General features: G+C 37.9%; 1 protein-coding gene across 4 annotated transcripts in view; it reads left to right on the top strand.

The window, feature by feature from the left end:
* SIPA1L1 (signal induced proliferation associated 1 like 1) overlaps nt 1-21,169 on the top strand; it is a 199,121-nt gene that overhangs the window by 168,474 nt on the left and 9,478 nt on the right. For all 4 annotated transcript variants that reach the window (XM_014252045.2, XM_014252044.2, XM_088057235.1 and 1 more), the window contains 6 exons: nt 2,810-2,959; nt 7,528-7,652; nt 10,304-10,422; nt 12,769-13,208; nt 19,062-19,301; nt 20,381-20,546. In XM_014252045.2, the coding sequence (XP_014107520.1) occupies nt 2,810-2,959; nt 7,528-7,652; nt 10,304-10,422; nt 12,769-13,208; nt 19,062-19,301; nt 20,381-20,546 (1,240 nt within the window). The remainder of the gene's footprint in view (nt 1-2,809; nt 2,960-7,527; nt 7,653-10,303; nt 10,423-12,768; nt 13,209-19,061; nt 19,302-20,380; nt 20,547-21,169) is intronic.

The following is a 21,169-nucleotide window of genomic DNA, read 5'->3' as shown; positions in this document are numbered from 1 at the left end:
TGCCTGTAGAGTTTTACAGGAAAAGGCACCTGTGTATGATCTTGTAATTAGAGTGCCTTAGGCCATAGGCACAAAGTGACCTAGACTGACATTTTTGTTATGGTGTGTACTACATACCTATGCATGCTGAATATGTGGGGAAAATTACAGCTAATGACATGGAAATTAATTTATTAAGAGCAAGGTAGATGCTTTCAATGTCTGTGTTGTCATATTAAACAAAATAAATGTATGCCCATTCCACTCACTCCCTTCACAAAAGATGATGTTCTTCCCATACTTGGCAAGACTCAACCAGTTCTTTCAGGATGAACTAGATCTGTTAGAACTAAATCATGCATGGGGTAATCCCAGTTCAATTGACTGCAATGTAATTGTGTCTGTTTAATGTAATGGACGCTTGGCCTAACTTGAAATTTAATTGTGGGACTCATGCACTTAACCATTTTGGCATTTCTTCTTAAAACTCCCTTTTGAAATAGATAAGAGCTTTAGTATGGCCTTTAATTATAAATAAAGGACAGGATCAGATTATCTTAGCTACAGGGGAATACTGCTAACACAACACAATACACCTTTTGTCTTGGGAAGTACCTTTCAAATCAGAAGATTTCAAAGCAGCTCAAAAAGTCAATTTGGATTAATTTACTCTAAAGTTCTTTTCTATGTTTCACACAAATTGAAATGTCTTATAGAATTAGTGTGTTTTAGTGCAGTTGTGAACAGTGCTAACAAAAATATGCTTCTGCTTTAAATAAAATAATGTCCTACCTGGCTGATTGTTCATCTCTGTTGTTCAGACCACAATTTATAATACAATTTTGTTTGCCCTCAAGGTCTTTCATCTTAAGTAAATAAGTTAGAACTCTGTGACATAGCTCTGAAATCTTGATGTTCCTTCTGAACAGTGCTGTTGCTTTTTGGTAAGGCATGGGAAATAAAGAAAAGGCATAGCTGAATCTGAAATGAAAATGTAAGCATTTTTCAACAGGAAATCATTTTACAGAAATTATTCTAGAAGTAATTGGTTTCCTTGATATCAATTCTAATTTAATATTGGGAAAAAAGGTCATACTTTTAAACTGTGTATTGCTCTGCAAGCATAACTGATGTTAAATGTGTGTGCCTTTATAGGGGAGAAAATGCTAATGAAAGTGCATTTTTGTGTGGCCAAACTTTTTTTTTCTTTTTATAGGCGTGATTCTGGGAAAATAAACTGCTTGGCTTATGGGTCCCCAAGTTTTCAAGTCTTGAACCATGCTCTTTGCAATGAAATATTTCAGAATCATTTCTTGATAAATGTGGAATAAGTTGAAATATGTTTGGTACGCTAGAAAGGCATTACCTGATTTGGTGTAGTACTTACCATGGTCAAACCTTAGATAATTCCTTTTTTGTTTCAGAAAAAAAGCTACTATGCACTTCATGAAATTCCAGGTGATCAAGATCTTTGATCCAGTCCCACTGCTCTTTCCGTTTTAAGATTTTGTTAGTTTACTGCTCTTTTGCAAAGTACTTAGGAGGACAATGTCTATTTTATATAAATGTATGTATATATAATGTATACATGTAAATGTAAATATAAATATATATGCACACACTGTTTTGATATATGCACATACATTAGGAACATTAATCAGTTCAATGGTGTTTTGTAATTTTCAAAAGTTTTTTTTTAACTTTTCAAGTTTTTACAGTGTTCTGGTGAGGGCTGATTTAAAATCTGCCACTCCTTGAGAAATACAGATTAAATGGCTAGGCTAAGATCTTCTGAATCCTCAGACCTGAGTTGGGTGCTTAGGTACTTTATCTATATGTTTCACTGAAATTATGATCTATTTTTCAAATATTAAATTATTTAGCTTGTGGAAATTACAGTGCTTTTCCTAGATAAAATTTAAAAAGGCTTTTGTTCACAGTAGAAGTTTGATGTTTGTGAATGGCATAACTCAAACTTCACTTAAATCACTGCAAAAGTTTTGAATAGCTTCAGTCACGACCGAGTAGAACAAAGAACCAGCTAGCAGCAGTGAATTCTGCTGGGGTTTGGGAAACAAAATGCACAAAGCTAGCAGTTATCTAAAAAAGCCTTTGACTACAGAACAGGATATGAGTTGGGCAGTGTAAGCCTGATGCTTCGAGCCATTCTGCCCAGCTGCATGTCTTGCAGTTCTAGACTATTTATTTGCTGTATGGTTACTCCGACAGATAAAGGCTGCCTGTGACTTGAGTCTGTGTTTTTTAAAGAGTTCTTGGTCTGTTGAGATAGTTTTATATTAGAATGTTACGTTTTTAGGGAGAATTTTGAAGTGATACGTATAGATTGCATTGCAATTTTTTAGTGCTTGTGTTTTACTGTGGACAAGTTTGGTGACAGAGGTAAGCTTGATACTCTTGGAAGAGTTTGCATAGGCATCTCACAACAGCCAGTTTAAATTCCAGGCAAGAGTTTTCTTAGAATTAGAAATATTTTCTTATATTTGGTATTTTGATGAGGAATGTCATGTTTCCTTATTCTAATCAATCTGTGACAACAGACTTTAGAAACCAGAATGTTTCCCTAGCACATGCCAGTATTTCCTTCCCACATTGGCCTTTCTGTATTTCTTCCCATGCACCTAGGTTTTTACAGTTGATTTTTCATGGTTTCCAGTAGATTAATAAGGGGGAAATGTCTGATCCTTCAACTGATAGGATTTCTGCCATCTCCATGGTGCCACTGCTTCCAGCTTAGGCAGTTTGCAGGGTGTTGTTGAGCGTGCCTTGCATTGTGATCTTGCTGATGTGAGGCTTCCCTTGCTCTGCACAGGCTGTCCCCTGGCTCCGATGTCTACGTCACCGTTTCCTCCATCGCCTTAGCAAGATCGCAGCAGTGCCGTAACTCTCCAAGCAACTTATCCTCCTCCAGTGACACTGGCTCTACTGGAGGCACGTACAGACAAAAATCTATGCCAGAAGGGTAGGCACCAGACTTTTTACATATTCTGTTTTGGCAGATTTTTTGTTCTCTGTTCTATTTGTTGTAATGTGTACTCAAGGAGTGCTTACATGAGCTCCTGTCAGCTGTTGTTTACATGCATTAAACCATGGCTGTTTTCAAATATCACTGTCATGCTTCTTGAAAAAGCCAGTTTTAAAAAATCCCTTGCTTCCACTTTTACCTTTCAGCTTAACCGCTCTCTCTGATCCTAGTCTACAGCTGCTCAGGTTACTACACAGAGGAACTTATATATATTTCAATATCTTCATTAAAGGTGCTGGCTTCATGTGGCAAATTGCTTCCTTTCACAGGTTAAGATCCTAAAATAAAAGAAGTAATAGATTTGGGACTTCGCAGTCAGTTAATAGTTGAAGCAAAGTAGTATTGAGTGCACCTAAGACTTAGATGTGGAGGCACAAAAGTGCTAATTAATCCACAGCTAGCTTTTTTCACATATTCACAGTCATTCTGTCTTAAGGCTTCCAACTTACCAGAAATCTTCGAACTCTCTAATGCAACTTGCAGAAGAAGAAATTAAATCTGTATCATTTTCAGAGAGCACTGAAAGGAGCAATAAATCAAAGATCTCCAAGTAGAGAAAAAAAATAATTTGCAGCAGAAGAGCTGTCTACTACATTTCAAATTACTTCCTACAGAAAAGGTTAAGGGGCAAAACTGCTGATAGTTCGCACTGTGAAGCTTCCCTCTGAAGTATTCTTGAGTACTTTGCAGGTCATTGTGTGTAATTCATTTTGGTTTGGGTCTTTTATAAAGTAGAAATATCTTTCTCTCTGTTTTACAAAATATTATTATTAGTAGGATTAAACGCCATTGTCAGGAACTGCTTAGTACAAGGCGCTGTCTTTTGCCTCTAGGTGCTCTGTGTCAGTCCAGAGAGCACTGTTTTGAGCATGTGTTTGAAAAATTACTCCTTGCTCCACAGCACTGAAGATTTGTCCTCCTTGTCCTTCCTGCAGCTCAGTTTGAGGTTTTATGAAGAGTCAGTCTCTTCTCTGCTGCTCATCTTCATGAAGGCTTTGATTCATGATGCTATCAGGCCTGTTCGGGGTCATTATTTAAGTTTGTACTAAGTCCTGACATTAGGAGATTTGCTCTTAAACCTGTTAAACTTTGCTCTAAGGAAAGACTAGATATAGGTGTATGCAGGGCTCTGCAGCTGGAAAAAGGCACTTAACCTCTGTAGACTTGCTGGCTCATTCACATCACGCCAGCAGCATTTGTGTTACCTTGAATTGTGATGAGCAGCTTGTGCTCCCAATATCGTTCGCTCTTTTCCAACTACGTCATTTGCTCTACAAAATAACTATTGCTGCCATATGTCCTTAGACCATCACAACCATAGCTGCTTGTGTAAGAAAGGATTTTCAGACACATTTGAAGGTTTGTTTTGAATTGTCCTCAGAGCACACCAGCACCCATCCCAACCCTTTTCAATCTTTTAAGTTAGTTATACACATATGTTCACTACAGCATTCTTCAAGCATTTGCAATTTCAGCAGAGATCTGTCCTAGAAACCTTGACTATACTGTCATTTTGGGGTTGAAGTTTTAATTCACTGCAAGGTAACACAGTTTAAATGGAATAATGAAAGAAACAATTAATACATGAAGTTTACATGTTCTTTATTGGGTGCTCTTCAAAAAAGCCCCAATTGCTTAACTCCAGTTATTTTACTTTTCTGTTCTATTTCTATGAGAAAAGCGTTTTGCCTCTCATACTGTCCTTGTAGATATGAATCATACTCAAGTCAGGAGTTTCCAAACATCTATGAGGCTAAATGGAAAGCATGAAAAATGTGATTGTGAAGGAATGTTTTACTTGCCTCAAGAAGCAATTTAATATCTGTCCCTTTACTAAAAACCACTGCAGCTCCATGTGCATCTTCTGTTGAGATTGGTCTGAAAGAGCAGGCTCAGGGCAGCTCTCCAATGATGTCTGGTGTCCCAGAATGCTGGTCAGCCTTACCCTGGGTGTGTTGTTACAATAGGGGAGAGAGACTGTAATATTCAGTTGCTAAGATGAGAGAGGGAATGATGAATGTTAGAGGGAATGATGGGCTGGAGTAAAGGCCAAGGAGGAGCCATGTCCTGAAGGTAATCTTCCAGAAGTGAAGTTCCAGTGTGCTCTAGGTATGCCATTCTCTGAGACTTCCCAGTGCAGGAAATCTCAACCTCACCATTTGTGTATACATTTATTTATTGTTACACAGGGAGACAGAATTGCAAGGTTTGTGAAATTTAACTGACCAAGAGAATGGGCGAGTCCAGCCTCTGTCAGACATTGGTACAAGCAGTAATTCCTGCCTCCAGATTATTGATCCATATCCTAAACTGGGTTTAGGCAAAAACTTCAGTGCCTGCGAGAACATCCAGATTGATCTTGATGTGTATATGTGTGTTCTGTATACTCATGCTGTGTTCGTGTGCTCGCTATCGTTTCTACAATAAATGATTGTGAAATGTAAAATTTAATCATGCATAGATTTACAGATTATATACATATGAACATTATGGAGGTTAGGTAAGAGGACATCACAAGAAAAAGCAAAATATTGATGCAGTGCAACTTAATTGCAGCAAGATTTGTTTGGGGTTTGGCTTTTTCTTTTAGATGCCAGCTTCTAGTTCTTTTGTCATGAAATTATCTTCTTCCCATGAGAGTTTGTTTACAAATCTTAAAAGTTAGACCACAGATCAGTGTTTAAGAAATCAATCACCTTTGAAATGCTGTGTTTAGACATTTTATACATATCTCGAATTAGTGTTGAATTAATCATGTTTAATTTAGATATTTGATAAGTGAAATCCTGCTTAGTCTGTGTGACTAGAAAAAGAAAAATGTTACTTTTTGCCTAATTTCAATGTAAATTGTTGATATTCATAAGGCAGATATATACAGGTTTTCTTCACTTTTTTATTTCATCAGAATGTATGCTGGCTGTATTAGGGAGCAGCGAACAGAAGGGAAGTATGATCATGTTTGGGTGAATTTTTAGAAGGGTGAAATTTCAATAGGTGCTGCACATTACAGGCATGTTCCAGTTGCTTGTCTTTGAGGATGGGAGTGGGATTTTCTTGTTCTGACTTGTATAATGTTGCTGTGGTGGGTTTGTTTGAATTAATAAGTGTGGGAACTTCAGGTGGGATAACCACACTGAGCTTGTTCTGACAGCTGGGAAGGTGTCTGATATTGGAGATAGTGTGTGGCAGTCTGTAGCTGACAGAGTGAGTAGACAGCACTGTTGAGATTTTATTTTCTCTCATTTTATTAGACATTACAGCTAGAGAAACTCATTGATATAGAGATGATATATCAGCTTGTAATTATTTTGTGTGTTGTTCTGAGCATGAAGAGTTGGAGGATTTTCTTTTTCTTTCAGGGCATGTCTGATTTAAAAAAAAAATCTCAGAAATGCATTATTCTTGATGAATTCTTAATGATTGATCTGCTATTTCTGAACCCAGCTATAATTCTTAGAGACTTATAAGTGATTTATATGTGGTACAGAACTTTAGATTTAAAGTCTTGCAGGCTTTTAGACATATGAGGCATGTAGGCTTCAGTGTGGCACAGGGGCATGGTGTTTTTCTTTTGTTCTACTTGAGTTTACTCTGTCTTTATTGATCTTTCTGAAATCCATCTGCCTAATCTGGCTGGATTTGCAAAGTCCATTGAACAGAGTTTTCATTTCGCTCTGTATGCTTTCTTTTACAGCAATAGGTGTATGTCTCACTACTTTTTTGCAGCTATATTTAGTTTGCACTAATCCACTCAGATTATATTATGGTCAAATAATTTAAGAATTTACAGCATTTATAATCCCCGAGATCTGGGAATCCATAGTCAACAGTCAACTTTATAAAGGCTTATTTAAAATATTTGGCAGTGTTAATATTGACCCAAACAAATCCACATTGTTGGCATATATGTCTGCATGACCCAGAGGTATGACCTTACTACTCCCTTGGTTGGAACCCAGGGAAGTGGGTGAGATCTATGGGATTGTCCCAACAAAGTTTCTGATGCTTTCTTTGACTAGTTTGAGGTAGTTGACAGGATCCAATCTTTCCCGATAAACGCACCTCATTTCCCTGTGTGCTTTGTATTCAAACCTTTGCATTTTTCTCACTGTGGTGAGTTTCCTACAACCATGTAACAGTCTGGTCACCTTTCCGTGTAAACATCTGTGTAAATAAAACCTCATCATTTTCTTTCTTGATGTTTTGATCTGTTGTTTTTTTTTTTTTAGATGTAGCATTGTAACCAGTTGTTCTTGACCAAGGATGCTCAATATATTAATGTATGTTGTAATCTTATGCATTACAGCTGATAAATGGGTCTGGAGAGCTACCACAAAAATGAAATGGTAAAGCATCATAAATCCCTCAAGCATCTGTGCTATGTGTTGGTTTGCCCTGTTGTTTGACACTGGCTTCTTCAAAGTGCTTTTTTTTTTTTTTCTCACTTGTGTGAGATTCATATATATTTAAAATGACAAGTGTGCTTTGTGTTTTGGGGAGAACAGGTTTGGAATTAGCCGTAGATCCCCCGCTTCCATTGACAGGCAGAACACGCAGTCGGACACGGGCGGCAGCGGCAAATCCACGCCCAGCTGGCAGAGGAGCGAGGACAGCATCGCTGACCAGATGGGTACGTACCGAGCTCTGCACGGGCCACCAGGTGACTTTGGCAGTACCTCTCCTGGCAGACACAGAACCCCCTTAAGTGCAGTGCTTTCAGCAGCTTTGAAAGTTAACCTTGTTCATCAGGATGAATAATTAGGTCTGGGGCGTGCACTAAAACTTCTGCAGTCTGCTTCCTTGAGACCTATGAATATCACCTGAGGAGGAACTGATTTCATTTCCCTTATTTGATTGTGGGATTAAATCTGCCTCAATGCTTTTACCCTGAAGCACTCTGTCCTTTTAGAAGTGGCTGGGCAGAAACACTTATTAATTTGTCTTGCTGTTGAGGACTTGTTTGACCTTACCTGTTCTCCTGAGCAGCTTAGCTTAGTTTAATTTTTGCTTACTTTGTCTAAAGTGCTCGTGATGCTTCCTTTTCAAATGGTGCTATTTAAATGCAAATTGATTATTTGATCATTGAAGTTATAAAAATACCATGTGTAAAGTGGAAAAAATGCATCTGAAGTTTAAATAGTGAAGTAAATCTATAGGTAGGTAATCACCTTCCACAAATGTATACGTTTTCACTGCACATGGCAATTAAGCTGTCAGCTGAGGGATGTATTACCTACATAATATCTAGGAACTGAGAATTTATGTTGTTAGGCCTTCCTTTGAAGTTCTTGCACATAAGCCTTCTGCTACAGCTATGGCTTGACTTGAAATGATTACCAATAAGACTAACATCAGTAAAAATCTCCTATATACAAACAGCATTTTTCCAACATGATGACCCTGGCCAAGGTTGCTAGATTGTGTTTCTCTAACTTTTTTGCCATAGATTAAACAATTCCGTACTTTTTTATTGCATCACTGTACAAATGGACTAGTGTTTAAGAGAGAATACACTTCAGTGAGATGAGGAATTGAAGGCATATGCTGCTAGCCTCTGGTTCTGAAGATGTTCTTGGTTCACACACCTTCACAACCTCAGTAAGCTGTGCCTTCTTATCAAAGCCATCTGTCAGTCCCTCCCTCACAACCCCCATACTTCTCAATAAAAAGCTGTGATTATACTGATCTGCAGTTCTCATTTTGACAGAACAATTTTAATTGCATATGTTTTGAAACCCTGTGATGGTAATGACATGTAAAAAGGATCTTTTGCTTAGCATTACTTTTGCAGACCAACAGTTGTGTGGTGGTGCTGGTACTGAGTGGAGCTGCCAACAAGTTCTGCTCTACAGTGTCAGGTGTAAACGTATTAGCAAAATAAATAAGGCCAGAAAGAACAGGAAAAATTGCATTGTAGGAGAGATGGTGTGAGCATTTGGCAAAGGATGAGAAATGCACAGTGACATAAAATCCCTTTATTTTATCTCTTGTGTATTGTCCTGCATTCACAGAGTTGGAAGCTTCATCTCTGGTTGGAAACTTTATTGTCAATGTGATGAAAGTTTGATTTTATGACAAATAAGTACATTACCACTTGGGATAATGTGTCTCGGGGTAAACAAGGCTTTAGGTGTAATGAATCCAGACACCTTCCTGGCCTCTCCTTTGCTACAGATCACCTTTGTTCTGTGTTCACCAACACTGCTTGCTGCCACTTGGCAGGGGAGATCAAGTTTGATGATATTATGGTATTATGGTATTATCATTATTATTCTTTTAAAAATTCACAACTTTAATTTGTTTTTTAAAATGCTCATAATGCTGCAGATCAAGATGAACAAACTGTAGCTGTGCTGGAGAAAATACTGCTATTTAAAATGGATATTGTTAAGTACTTGATGTTTGTAAGCAGATATGCTACTTAAAAGGAACATTTTTAGAAGTGGAGAATATATATATAGAAGTATATGCAATAACTCATAACTGAGATTATTTTTAAAATACTGACCTTCGGCTCTGGAAAGGCAATTACCTACCTAACAGGCTGTATATGAACACCCTCTAGACCTCCACAGTTACCTCCTGGGAAAATAAGTTTTATTGGCCAAGTACACTCTTCTGAGTGTTCATGTAAGATGAATGATTTGATTTCCATTCACTTTTGTTGGGTTTGGTTTAATATTCCTTTTGTAAATCTGTGCAGTTTCCACATTCACAGCCGGCAGTGTTTAAGATAGTATTATATCAAGAGATTTATTTTTTTTTTTTCACTATCTTCAATTAGAAAATGTTTGTTTAACTCAGCTTTGTTAAGAAATACGTGTAGTACTTCTCCTGGGGAAAATGTGTTCATTTAGATGATCACTGATTTTGCCATTGACCTGCATTGCATAGAATGCCATTTAAGGAAATGTGGGTGTTCAGTCTTCTAAATCTCTTGTCAGCAGTTATCAGACATTCAGAGCTCCAGTGTCAATACCCTGTGAAAGTGAATAGTCTGCTGTTTTAATGCTCTGATATAGTGCTGTTGGACAGTGGGGACATGATACTGTTTAGGTTTTTCTAACAAAAGTCAGAATGGTGGCAGCTGGTTTTTCATGAAGCCTTAATGGTTTACACCCGGCAGGAATGGGCCCCCACTTTCTCCCCTGTGATCTGTCACAATATGTAACTGGTTTTGTCTAAGGCAGTGTTGGAAAAATTGCAGTGGAAAATGAGGTTACATGTTTTCTTAGCTTGTGGCACTGCTCTCTCAGTCCATGGTTTTGTGCTGTGTTGCAGAGCCAACGTGCCATCTCCCAGCAGTCTCAAAAGTATTGCCATCCTTCCGAGAGAGCCCCAGTGGAAGACTGATGAGACAGGATCCCGTGGTACACTTGTCTCCAAATAAGCAGGGTCATGTAAGTTATCCTAAAAAAGGAATTATTTAATGTTTTGCTTTTGCTCCACAAGCTCTTGATACCAAAAGGGTTGTTCAAAGTTAGATTTAGGGTGTCAGTTTAAAAAAAAAAAAAATGTTCCTTACTAGAACATGGAGAATGCAGTACAGCAGGCCTGTTGGTGCCTAAATCCTACATGACAGCATATTGAAATATTTACTAGTTAATAAAGATTTGCTGCCAGTTGAACAGCAAAGCAACGTCTTGTCTGTTATCTCGTGTGACGTAAAGGATTTGTAGAAATTTGCAAAGCTATTCCTAGACCTCATATGTAAGACTTACAGTTTAACTAGTGTATCTTCTAATGCAGTGCCCAGAAAGCTGCTGCTTTGAGACAGAATACTGGATTTGGTTTTTCATTTTCTCCTTTTTCACAATGTACCTTAGAAACTGTTGGAAGGCTGTCTGAAAGGACTTCTGGAATCCTGCTGAAAAAAAACAACTTGTTTTATTTGTTTTGAAGTTCTAAATGGTAAATTCTGTCTTTCTGTCTCTGCAGAGTTAACTATTCATGCCTTTGTGGAGACCGTCACTTCCCATTTTATATACAGAGAGATAGATAAATACAGCAAAAATTCATAGATTTAAAATGTCTTGAAAATTATTGAAGTCACTGTAATAAAATAAGCACACTTTAAGCTTTAAATTACTCAATAAGCTGTATCACTCTTTTTTTGTACAACAAGCTAAAATACTCTTATACAGCTCTTATAAAATAAGAGTTGTGTTGCATGATGTTACTGAAAGTATTACTTGCATTTATTTAGATGTGTGAAAGCCTTTAATTGGTTCCAAGTCTTTAATTTGCCCCTGCTTGCCAGCATTATTCTTTCAATGCAATTGGCAGTGTTGCTTCTAGATTATTAATTCATAGCAACACGTATTTATTATTTTAAAAAGAAAATACCAAAGAAGCCTGTACAGTAGCGCACCTGTCTTCATATTCTTAGAAGCACAGACTAGTTTTTAAATTTAGATTGACCTGTTTTTCATGAGATGTATTTGACTGCATAGTGATGTAATACATAACTCATTAGCTTGCGTGCCAAGTGCAACACTGGAATTATTAATGCTTGCATTATACCGTTTAGTCATTGTTAAAATAAATCTTTATAGTGTGGACAGATGGATATGCGAGTGATGAAGTTCTTAATGAAGAAAAGTAACGTTAATTGGAGATAACTAGGAGTCCAGATCAACTTCATATTCCCCCATTTTCCTGTCAATTCTTCCTTTAGTATATTAAAAGACATGGATACAGATGATTCCTTGTTCTCAGTATGCATCTGTTCCCTATTTCCTTCTGAAAACAGATGCTGTATCTGTTTTTTTTATGTTTGTCTGGGATCTCTGTCTTAGTCTGCTCAGTAGAACAGGGGCAGACAAATAGAAAACTTTTAAGTCTCCTTTCCATCAATTCCCTTTTTCCCAGGCGATGTGGTCATCCATCAGGTCTGTTGCCTATTGCTTCAGTTCTGATTCTGTAGATGATCAGAACTTAGTTAAGTTCAGTAGAATTCAAATGGATATAAATACCCCAAAGGTAGATGAGCTACCTAGCAGTAAGTGTATGACAAGAAATTCTTCTTGAAATGGGATATTCCACCACTATGAAATTAAGGACATCCAGTTTCTTTGTAAGAGTGGGCTGTAACCAAGGACATACAAACCAGCCACACATTGGCATGCCCTGACAGAATAATTTAAAAGCATTACATTAAAGCTTCTTTTCATGCAGTTCTGCTTTTTGGACAACAATTTCACATTAGTTAAATGATGTTTCACTGGTCATTTGCAAAGGACACTCCTGCTGAGGAGGAAAGACACACTACTGCCAAGAGGAGGAAGAGAAGTGGCTATGGTCGTCTTTGGCTTTTTGATAGGCAACAGGATTACTAAAATAGCATGCACTTTCTGTGGATTGGTTCTATTTCATGTTCTAAAACATTGTAGTCTTAAAATATTTTTAATTATTGTAGTTATAAACCAAGTCAAAGTCTACATAGCTCAGCCAGTTTCATTGCAGAACAGAACTATGCTTGAAAGGAACTACTACAAGGTATTTTGGGACAAAATACAAACAACTCGGGCTTTTCCTGCCTTCCCAATCCATAAGAAAAGTTTGTTTATGTGCATTCAGCACAGAGGATGTGCGTTGTGTTGGAATCAAATTTTTAGAGTTTATTAGTCTCTTCAGTGTATCTATCCAATTCTTCCAGGTAGGAGAGCTCCTACTGTACAGTGGTGGCTTTCGTAACCCTTCATTTCCCCCTCTCCATTGTCATAATTTTGTCGTTTCTTCTGTAGTCTGACAGCCACTACTCCAGCCATTCCAGCAGCAATACGCTCTCCAGCAATGCCTCCAGTGCTCACAGCGATGAGAAGTGGTATGACAGTGGAGAGCGCACGGAATCGGAGCTGAACAGCTACAACTACCTTCAAGGGACGTCAGCTGACAGCGGCATAGACACCACTTCCTACGGCCCCAGCCACGGCAGCACCGCCTCCCTGGGCGCCGCCACGTCGCCCCGGACAGGGCTGGCCAAGGAGAAGGTGGCGCCGCTGTGGCACAGCTCCAGCGAAGTGGTCTCCATTGCAGACAGGACATTAGAAAAGGACAGCCACATGGACCGGAAAGCTGAATCTTCCCTCAGCCTGGATATTCACAGCAAGAGTCAGCCAGCCTCCAACCCTCTCACAAGGGAGAACAGTGCTTACAGTTTAAGTGATGCTGTCTCACATACAAGGTAATTTTCACCTCTTGTATGATTGCCCCCCCACACTTATTTTCCCATTCTCACTCTAACCTGTCAAAAGTGAGAAGTGGATGTTGAAGAGAGGGGGCTCTACTTAGGTTAATCAGTGTTTTGAAAGACTTCACTGTGCAGAATGCTTGAAAATTAGGACCTTTAGTCTTCGCATCTGCTACTGCTCATAGTACTAAAAGTCTTTAAGAGCATATTCTGTACTAAACTGCTGCTTCTAAACTAAATCCTTAAGATAGACATGTCTGATGTGTTCGTGGGGAATATCTTGCAACAACTGCAGTTCATGTGTGGATCAGAAAGGAGATCAGTCCATGTTATTAATGAACAGTTTAATATTGGGTTTATTCTTAGTCTTGCAAGTACTCATTTCAGATGTTTTGCCTTTTTTCCCCAGTCTTTGTGTTTGGAAATCTGCTCGCAGTTGGTATGATCAATAATGAGAGCAAGTTGCTTGGGAGTGCTAGCATGTAGATCTTAATCTCATTCCTACTGCAATCTTGTGGGTATGACAGGTTACAGTCACCTTCCCTCTCTCCTCAGTTTTGTCACTTGTAAAAATCAGCAATATCAAGTATGTGTGTAATGTGCTTAAACATCTCAAATGGAAGATACCCACTTTACAAGTTAATCAGTGCTGATAGAAGCAGAAAATATTTTAGACCATTTTCCTAACCCATTTTCCAAGAACCATTCAGTGTGCTGTTAAAAAATATTCCTACTCTGTCATACTTGCAACAAGAAAAAAAAGTAGGTCTTTCAGGGAGGATGTGGGATCATCGTAATTTCTTGGCCTTGTGGAGCCTGACTGTTGCATTTTTGTTCTTAAGGCACCTCTGTTTTGAATGTGTCGCTAAAATACCTGCAGACTGGATGTCCAAAGCAATTTCTGGTAATTGTCTGGAACAAAGCTGCTGTGCAAGACTAGATCTTTATGAGAACAATTCACTAGCTCCTCATACAGTAGCTGCAAATCAGGGGTTGTCATGGAGACTGTAATGGTCTCCATGTGCTTTGTCATGGTAATTCTAAGTAATCCATTAATGGTGGTCCCACTCTGGTTTACTGCCTCTCTTCATTGGCCATTTTTGGCACCAAAGCTCATACTCAATTGACAGAAATCCCACCCAGATGTTTGAGACTGGTGTGTTTCCAGTAGCTGTGTATGTATGGAGGACTTGAGCAAATCTGGAGAAAACACTCCACAGAGGGACTTTCTTGGATTTCTGTCATGCTAGTGCGTTCCCCCTTCTTGAAGGTAAAAAGTCTATATATGATGGTTGTTTACAGTGTTACAGCTTTTATTTTAAGATAAGCATGTTTATGTGCATTTTTAGCACTCAGCAGAATTTGCCACATGTCCTGAAGTACTTGTCTGAATGTAACTGGCAGTGACATCAAATGTTGAGTTTTTTATACAAAATGCTGATTGCAGTAAAGTTAGTAGCATTGTCGTTTGGAAGGATTTTTTCTGAACCCACTTAAGGAATCCTGGAAAATTTATGTAAGTGTTGGAAGCTTTATTGTAAAGCCTCATGGAATGGCGTCTTTGTATATCTGAATTTCTGGTTTCTTCTTCAAGCACCAAATAGGGTTAGTTCCCTAGAAAAGCTGAGAAAATTTTATAGAAAGAAACACTTTGCAGGGCAGGCACACTGTGACAGCCCTCCTCTTCCATACTTTGCAATTCGACTGCAAACTGGTGTCTAGGTTGTTATCTCATTATTTATTATATTATAATATTTTGTCTCCAAACACAGTGTTTTCTCTGGTTGGTGTGGATTGACATAATGTTTCTCTGATAGTATTGAAATTATTCTCTCCTTATAATTTTGGGGCTGTCACTGAAATTTCCAGATAAAGGTTTCCTGGGCTTTATTCTGGAGAAAACAATTGATGTTTCTTTTGGCCAATTTCTTCTTTCATTTAAAACTGAGATGTTAGTAAAGCAACCCTTTGCAAAAAGGAGTGGTAGCAGTTTGCAGCACACGTGGGGCATGATACTTGAGAAATGCAGCAATACTTGCGCACACATCGTTTGTTGTGGCGGATTAAAAACAGACTGACTCACGTTCCTTTTTATTATTTTTTATTTTTGAAGGCTAGAGCATGTGTTTGATGCCCACAATAAAACAAAGGCACAGTCTGGGATAAAAAGCTTTGATTTTGTTTCTTGTGCCATCCTCAGTTGGTGGTTGTACATTGAACAGCAGTGGAACCCTAGGTCATCCCACTGTTTGCTCCCAGCTCTCTCATGGCTTCCTCTGTGGAGGCACAACATTTTGGAGCTGGAGGCTGGTTAAAGTGGCACTTCCAAAAGACAAGCACAGATTATGGAGACTATTATGAAGATGCCTACTTCAAGGAGGTGAAGGAGGGGAGAGAAAAAAGGGTTCTGAACAGGCTGCTTTTCATGAGAAATGAACAGCTTAATTGGTGTGTTTCTCTATCAGTTTCTAAATTGCTATCCTTTGTTGCTTCTCACTTTTTTATCTTTTGCCTGTGGATGCCATAATGTCTGTAATGTCTTTAAAATCAGGTTTCTGAGCAAGAAGAAAAGGAATATAGCCCTAAAAAGATCTCTGTGACAAAGAAAAGAAAATAACTACAAATTAGAGTGTTTGTGTCTGTAGAAGACAAGAGTGATAATTACTGCTCAGATCATTTAATGGTGCATAAAAGAACTTGTACCTGAGAACTGGTGGCAAAATGTAAATTACAGTGATTAACTTTTACAGCAGAGCTTCTGGCTGGGTTTTATTTTTCTTTTCCACCCCCATTCCCAAAGTCCTTCCTGATGATTGTGCAGATTTCTCATAGCATCCCAGGAGAAGTGCATTATGTAGGCCAGTAATTATACAGAATCATTATAGCTGAATGTCATTAAATGAAGCAGTATGTGCTGATGGCATGAATTCCTTACAAAAAAAAATTAAGTCAAACTTTCATTTTTACCTAAGCTGTAGAGTTTATGGTTTTCTTACCAAAATTAAAAGGATAATCTTGACTATTTGTAATCAAGTAAATTTTTTATTACTTCTGATAATTTTAAGATACTTAAAATATTATTTATTGTAGAGTGCTTTTATGAATGGCTCATTTGCAGTTCTTGCAGACAGTCACATAGTATTTGAATGTTTTCAAAATTCAATCCTTGGTGTCTCAATAATTGAGGTGGGAGATAGGGGACCAATAGTGACTATCTCTGTGTCCTGAGGAAGGGGACTGAATCTCTTCCAGATAAAACTAAGCTGGTCTAGGTCTCTGTTGAAGTATGATGAATGCTTCCTGATGTCAAATATTCTGATAACTTCCCACCACTACCATAGTGCTCCAGCTCTCGTTTAGTTTTTGTAGAGTTTATCCAAAGCCTTTTGCTCTTCACCTATGCTCTCAGTTAACAAGTGTCTCTTTGCCTGTCAGTGTCCTGTTGTCCTGCCTGTGTTCACTGGTAGGGTGAAAAGCTTCAGTCATATTCACAGTCCTGTGTGCAGTCCTGAAAAATACTATATTGTAAAAAGCACAGGTCATAATATGCAGTGCACCTTAAAGAAAATAATATTTAAAATCGTATGCTAATTTTACTAGTATTTATCAGGCTGCTCTTGACATCTATTATATGATGCATATTATAATAAATATTCAAATAATAATATTTAAAATGCACAAAGTGTATTTATAGCATGTTATATAATAAATATTATACATGCATATTATATAAATTTTATGTCAAGTATAATTAATATCAGTTGTTACCTTCTTTCCCCAGTTACATTAAGGATTAACACCATTAGCCTATCCAGGAGCTGGATATTTATTTTTACTGGTTTTTATTAACAAACATTTTGTCACAACTAGCAGTTCCTTGAGAAATACCTGATGGGTTGAAGAATTCTGAGAAGTAGACAGATTCCTTTCTGCTTTTTCCCTATACTGAAGCAGAAAAACTGTGATACGTCTTGAGTATATTTAGGAGGGAGTAAAAATGGCAGTTTATGCTGTTATGCTAGTGATACCTTACAAATGGGGTGCTTTACTCAGCATGTATATGAGATTTTTTTCAGTATTGGAAGAGACAAAGGGGAAATGAAGAAAAAATTGCTGCCTATTCCCCTAGCTCTTAATTTTCTCTGCTTTCTTGCTGTAAATTATGCTTACGTGTATCTCTTACAAATATGAAGGTTGTGCTGTGCAGCACTAAATATATGAGATTGTTGGACAGGAAAATATCTTCCTGTATTTTCTCAGTCTGCTGTCTTTTGTATAGGCCTTTCAAATGTAGAGGTGGAGGGCAAGAAGAAATACAATTCTTTAAAAGAAAATCTGTATTATTGTAATTTGCTCTGTATGCAAGTGGAGAGGTGCCTCTTGCCCCTGATGTGTGATGGCCCTGGGCTGCAGCAGGCAGCAGAAGGCTGCAGTCCACCCAGGCTCTTCATGAAGCCCACAGCACTTCACTGCTGGCAATTGTGGTGCTTAACTTGAGCCACATGAAAATGAAATGTATTTCAGGGTGACTCTTTTGACTTCATCTGTTGTCAATGAAGAGAGAGAAGAAACTCCAAAACATTAATTCTCCCTGCATATCTGAGATACCTAATTTAAGGCAAGCAGAACCACCTCCTTAGGATATTTCTTCATTGACTATTACAGCAGGAGCCAGACAAGTGGCATAGATTAGATAACTGACTGCTTGAGACTAAATGTAGGTGGTATTATTTTCCCAGGTGGCAACATAAATTTAACCTTAATTTTTTTTTCTGTTTCAGTAAGAGGGATAGATGTGAAAATGCAATTTTTATTACGTTATGAAAAGATTGGTGAAGAATTTTCTGCTGTGCTAAGGAAGAAGAGATTATTCAGTGACTTTATTTAGCCTTCCAGCTAATTTTTATTTCTCAGTCAGCAACTGTTCTCTACCATGGGGCCATCTGTCTCAAGTTCCTTCACTGCAGTGTTGGATACAGGGATGAAAACATGGATACGTTGTGTAGAGAGCTGGTAGAAATATATATATATATATATATACAATATTATATATATTTATCCAGATATATAATGCTATTTCAGTATTAAAGCTGTACACAACAGTTTCCTGTTATAAATGACTCACCTTTTAAGGTTGTTATAATAAATATTGTCTAAGGCCAAGCATTCCTGATAGGAAGGAAGTTCCATCAGATTTGAGTATCAGCATAACAAAAGAGTATCTTCCATTTAAAGCCCCTCTCCTTCTCCCAAAAATGTGCAGTTGGTCTTCCCAGCTTCATTTTCTGTCTTGACAAATGGTGATATATGTTAGAGACCTGCTCTAACTTCCGAATTTAACTGGGTTTTTTTCTTCTTGCAAATGCTAAATAAATGCTTTCCAGGTGAAATTCAGGAACCCCTGCTTTGAGAGCTGTATTGGTTTCTTCTTTAGTTTGTTAACTAAAGAGATGTTTCTTGTTGCATAAGTTCCTTCAAAGTATGTTTTCTTTTAAAGCCAGGAATTCCAGCAAGAATTTGCACTTCAGTTCTTTTTGCCAATTCAACTAAAATCTCCTGTATTCCTTTTAAACTGCCTAATGACAGTGAACCCCTAGATCTCCCATTTTGTGAAGGGTGGCTATATTGTATCCTTTGAGGCAGCTTGCAAAATTTTTCCGTTACTACGTGAGGTGTTTTTAATGAAACATTGGTGGAAGGCCCTTAAGAAGAGCAATGTGCTTTTGCTACTCTATCTGCTCTTGATAAGAATAACATCTTGTGCACAGATTTCTGCTCTAAAATCAGTTCAACAAGGCCCATATATACACATTTGAGGCAATTTTTGTCTTTATGTTCTTCTCCTAGCACCATGAGCTCACGACACTCTGCCAGCCCTGTTGTTTTCACCAGTGCCAGAAGCTCACCTAAAGAAGAGCTTCATTCTGCTACTTCTCCCCAACTCGCACCTTCCTTCTCCTCTTCCTCCTCCTCCTCGTCTGGTCCTAGGACTTTCTACCCTCGCCAGGGTGCTACTAGCAAGTATCTGATTGGATGGAAAAAGCCAGAAGGGACAATAAACTCAGTGGGGTTTATGGATTCAAGGAAGTAAGACTGTTTTTTTGTTCTCTTGTTTGATCATTTGCTTTAATTGTGAAAGAAGCATTTTGATCTGTGACAGTTCTCTGTAGAGAAGAGCTCAAGACTATTTAATACAATGCTTCATCTTCTGTAGAACTTAATCTGTAACCTAGTCTTCTTGGAGTATGGTTTAAATATTTGATAGTTGGCTAATCTCATTCCCTGTTAACTTGTAAAAGTTGGGGGTTTTATCATTTCTAGAAAGCTCTGTGGATTTCAGTCCTATTAAAGTTTATCTTTCCTTGGGACTACTTAAAGGTGACTCAGAATGCTACTTGAGAAAATATTAGAAATCCTCTTATTGTAGAGCCTGAGTTTTATTTAAACCTCTCATCCATGTAGTAGTACTATGCATGTTGCGCATTAATTCTGGCATTCCACTTTGCCTTGTTAAAATTGCTGCCAGTATCCAGTCTAACTGGCTTAAAGCTTAAGGCAAGCCATATCTCAGCATTACAATATGCAAGCACCTCTTTCGGAAGAGAAATTGAGAAACAACTTACCAGTGAAAATGCTGTTAAGTATGATTCAAAAAGCAAGTAGTTCAGAAAGCCCATTTCAAAGTAATTTATTCAAACCTCCTTGACTGTTACTGAGTCAGGCACAGTATCCCTAGATGATACCAATAACTGGCTGTCAAAAGGAAGTGGTGAAACTTTGTGATAACTACATTATAAAAAGCCAATTGAAATATTAAAGAAATTTGGTGATTTGCTGCTTTTGGGCTTACTGAAGACACATTTTTTTAGCTTTGTACAGAATGCATGCTATTTTAATGAATTCAGTCCCTTATTGGGAAAATGTATTACATTAACCTTTGAATTATTTTATTGTATTACTAATTGATGTTTTTAAACAAGCTTAGTGCTTCCACAAACATCCACTAAGGTGAGTCTCTGTTGTACCAGTGAAACTTCTTCCATCCTCTGTGCCCTCTACTTAGTTTCTTTCTTTTAAAAACTTGAGGGTGCTATAATTCTTGTTTCATTCATGCCTCTTGCCCCAGGGCTTTGAGACCTGAATGTGTCTGTTCCATTTCATTTAAGACGTCACCAGAGTGATGGCAATGAAATGGCCCACCCTCGGCTGCGGGCGTCCGCAAGAGACCTGCGGGCATCCCCGAAACGAGCGTCCAAGTCCACTGTCGAAGAAGAGCTGAAGAAATTGATAGATCTTGATAGCCCAACACCTGAATCCCAGAAGAATTTTAAGGTACGTCAAAAAGAGAGATAGGATCTTTTCTATTCTCACCCATAACAGGAAAATAAAATGTGAGACATTCCCTGAATTCTCATTGTGGACAGAAAATAATCTCTTTGTAACTGATTACAGGAGAACTAATTTGGTGAAGAGTTTCATTGTTACAGTCTCTGCAATATTATTGCGTATTTATTACATATATAATAATATTACATATTATTATATATTTGTGTGCAGATTTAAAGAGACTAATATGCCAAATTGCAGAGAACATTTAGTACTGCTGCGTTATGGAAAATCCTGTAGTGTTGTATTACATATTTTAACTGTTCTTCCCTGATTGCATCACTAGACAGTGACTTACTGGCAGTATTGAAACTCCTTGCAAAAAGCACACTTTTATACCTCACTAATCCTGTTATCCAAAATGATCCCTAAACTTAAGGCTGTATTTTTGCAGAGCAGATAGAATCATTTCCTCATGTGTTTCAAAATACGTTGAATAACATATAAATGCATGTATTAATTTTTAGAATCCATAATTTGGAAGAGAATGTCTTGATTTCTGGTCTTCATGTACAGCCAGTGCTTGTCATCCAGAACCCAAATTGTTTCCACAGCAACCATGCTGAAGG

Source organism: Pseudopodoces humilis, chromosome 7, assembly GCF_049639895.1.
Source record: "Pseudopodoces humilis isolate 2021_Gansu_Grassland_sample_001 chromosome 7, ASM4963989v1, whole genome shotgun sequence".
In the NCBI taxonomy this organism is placed as follows: Eukaryota; Metazoa; Chordata; class Aves; order Passeriformes; family Paridae; genus Pseudopodoces; species Pseudopodoces humilis.
Note: the sequence above shows the minus strand (reverse complement) of the source record. Positions and strands in the feature narration are given on the sequence as shown.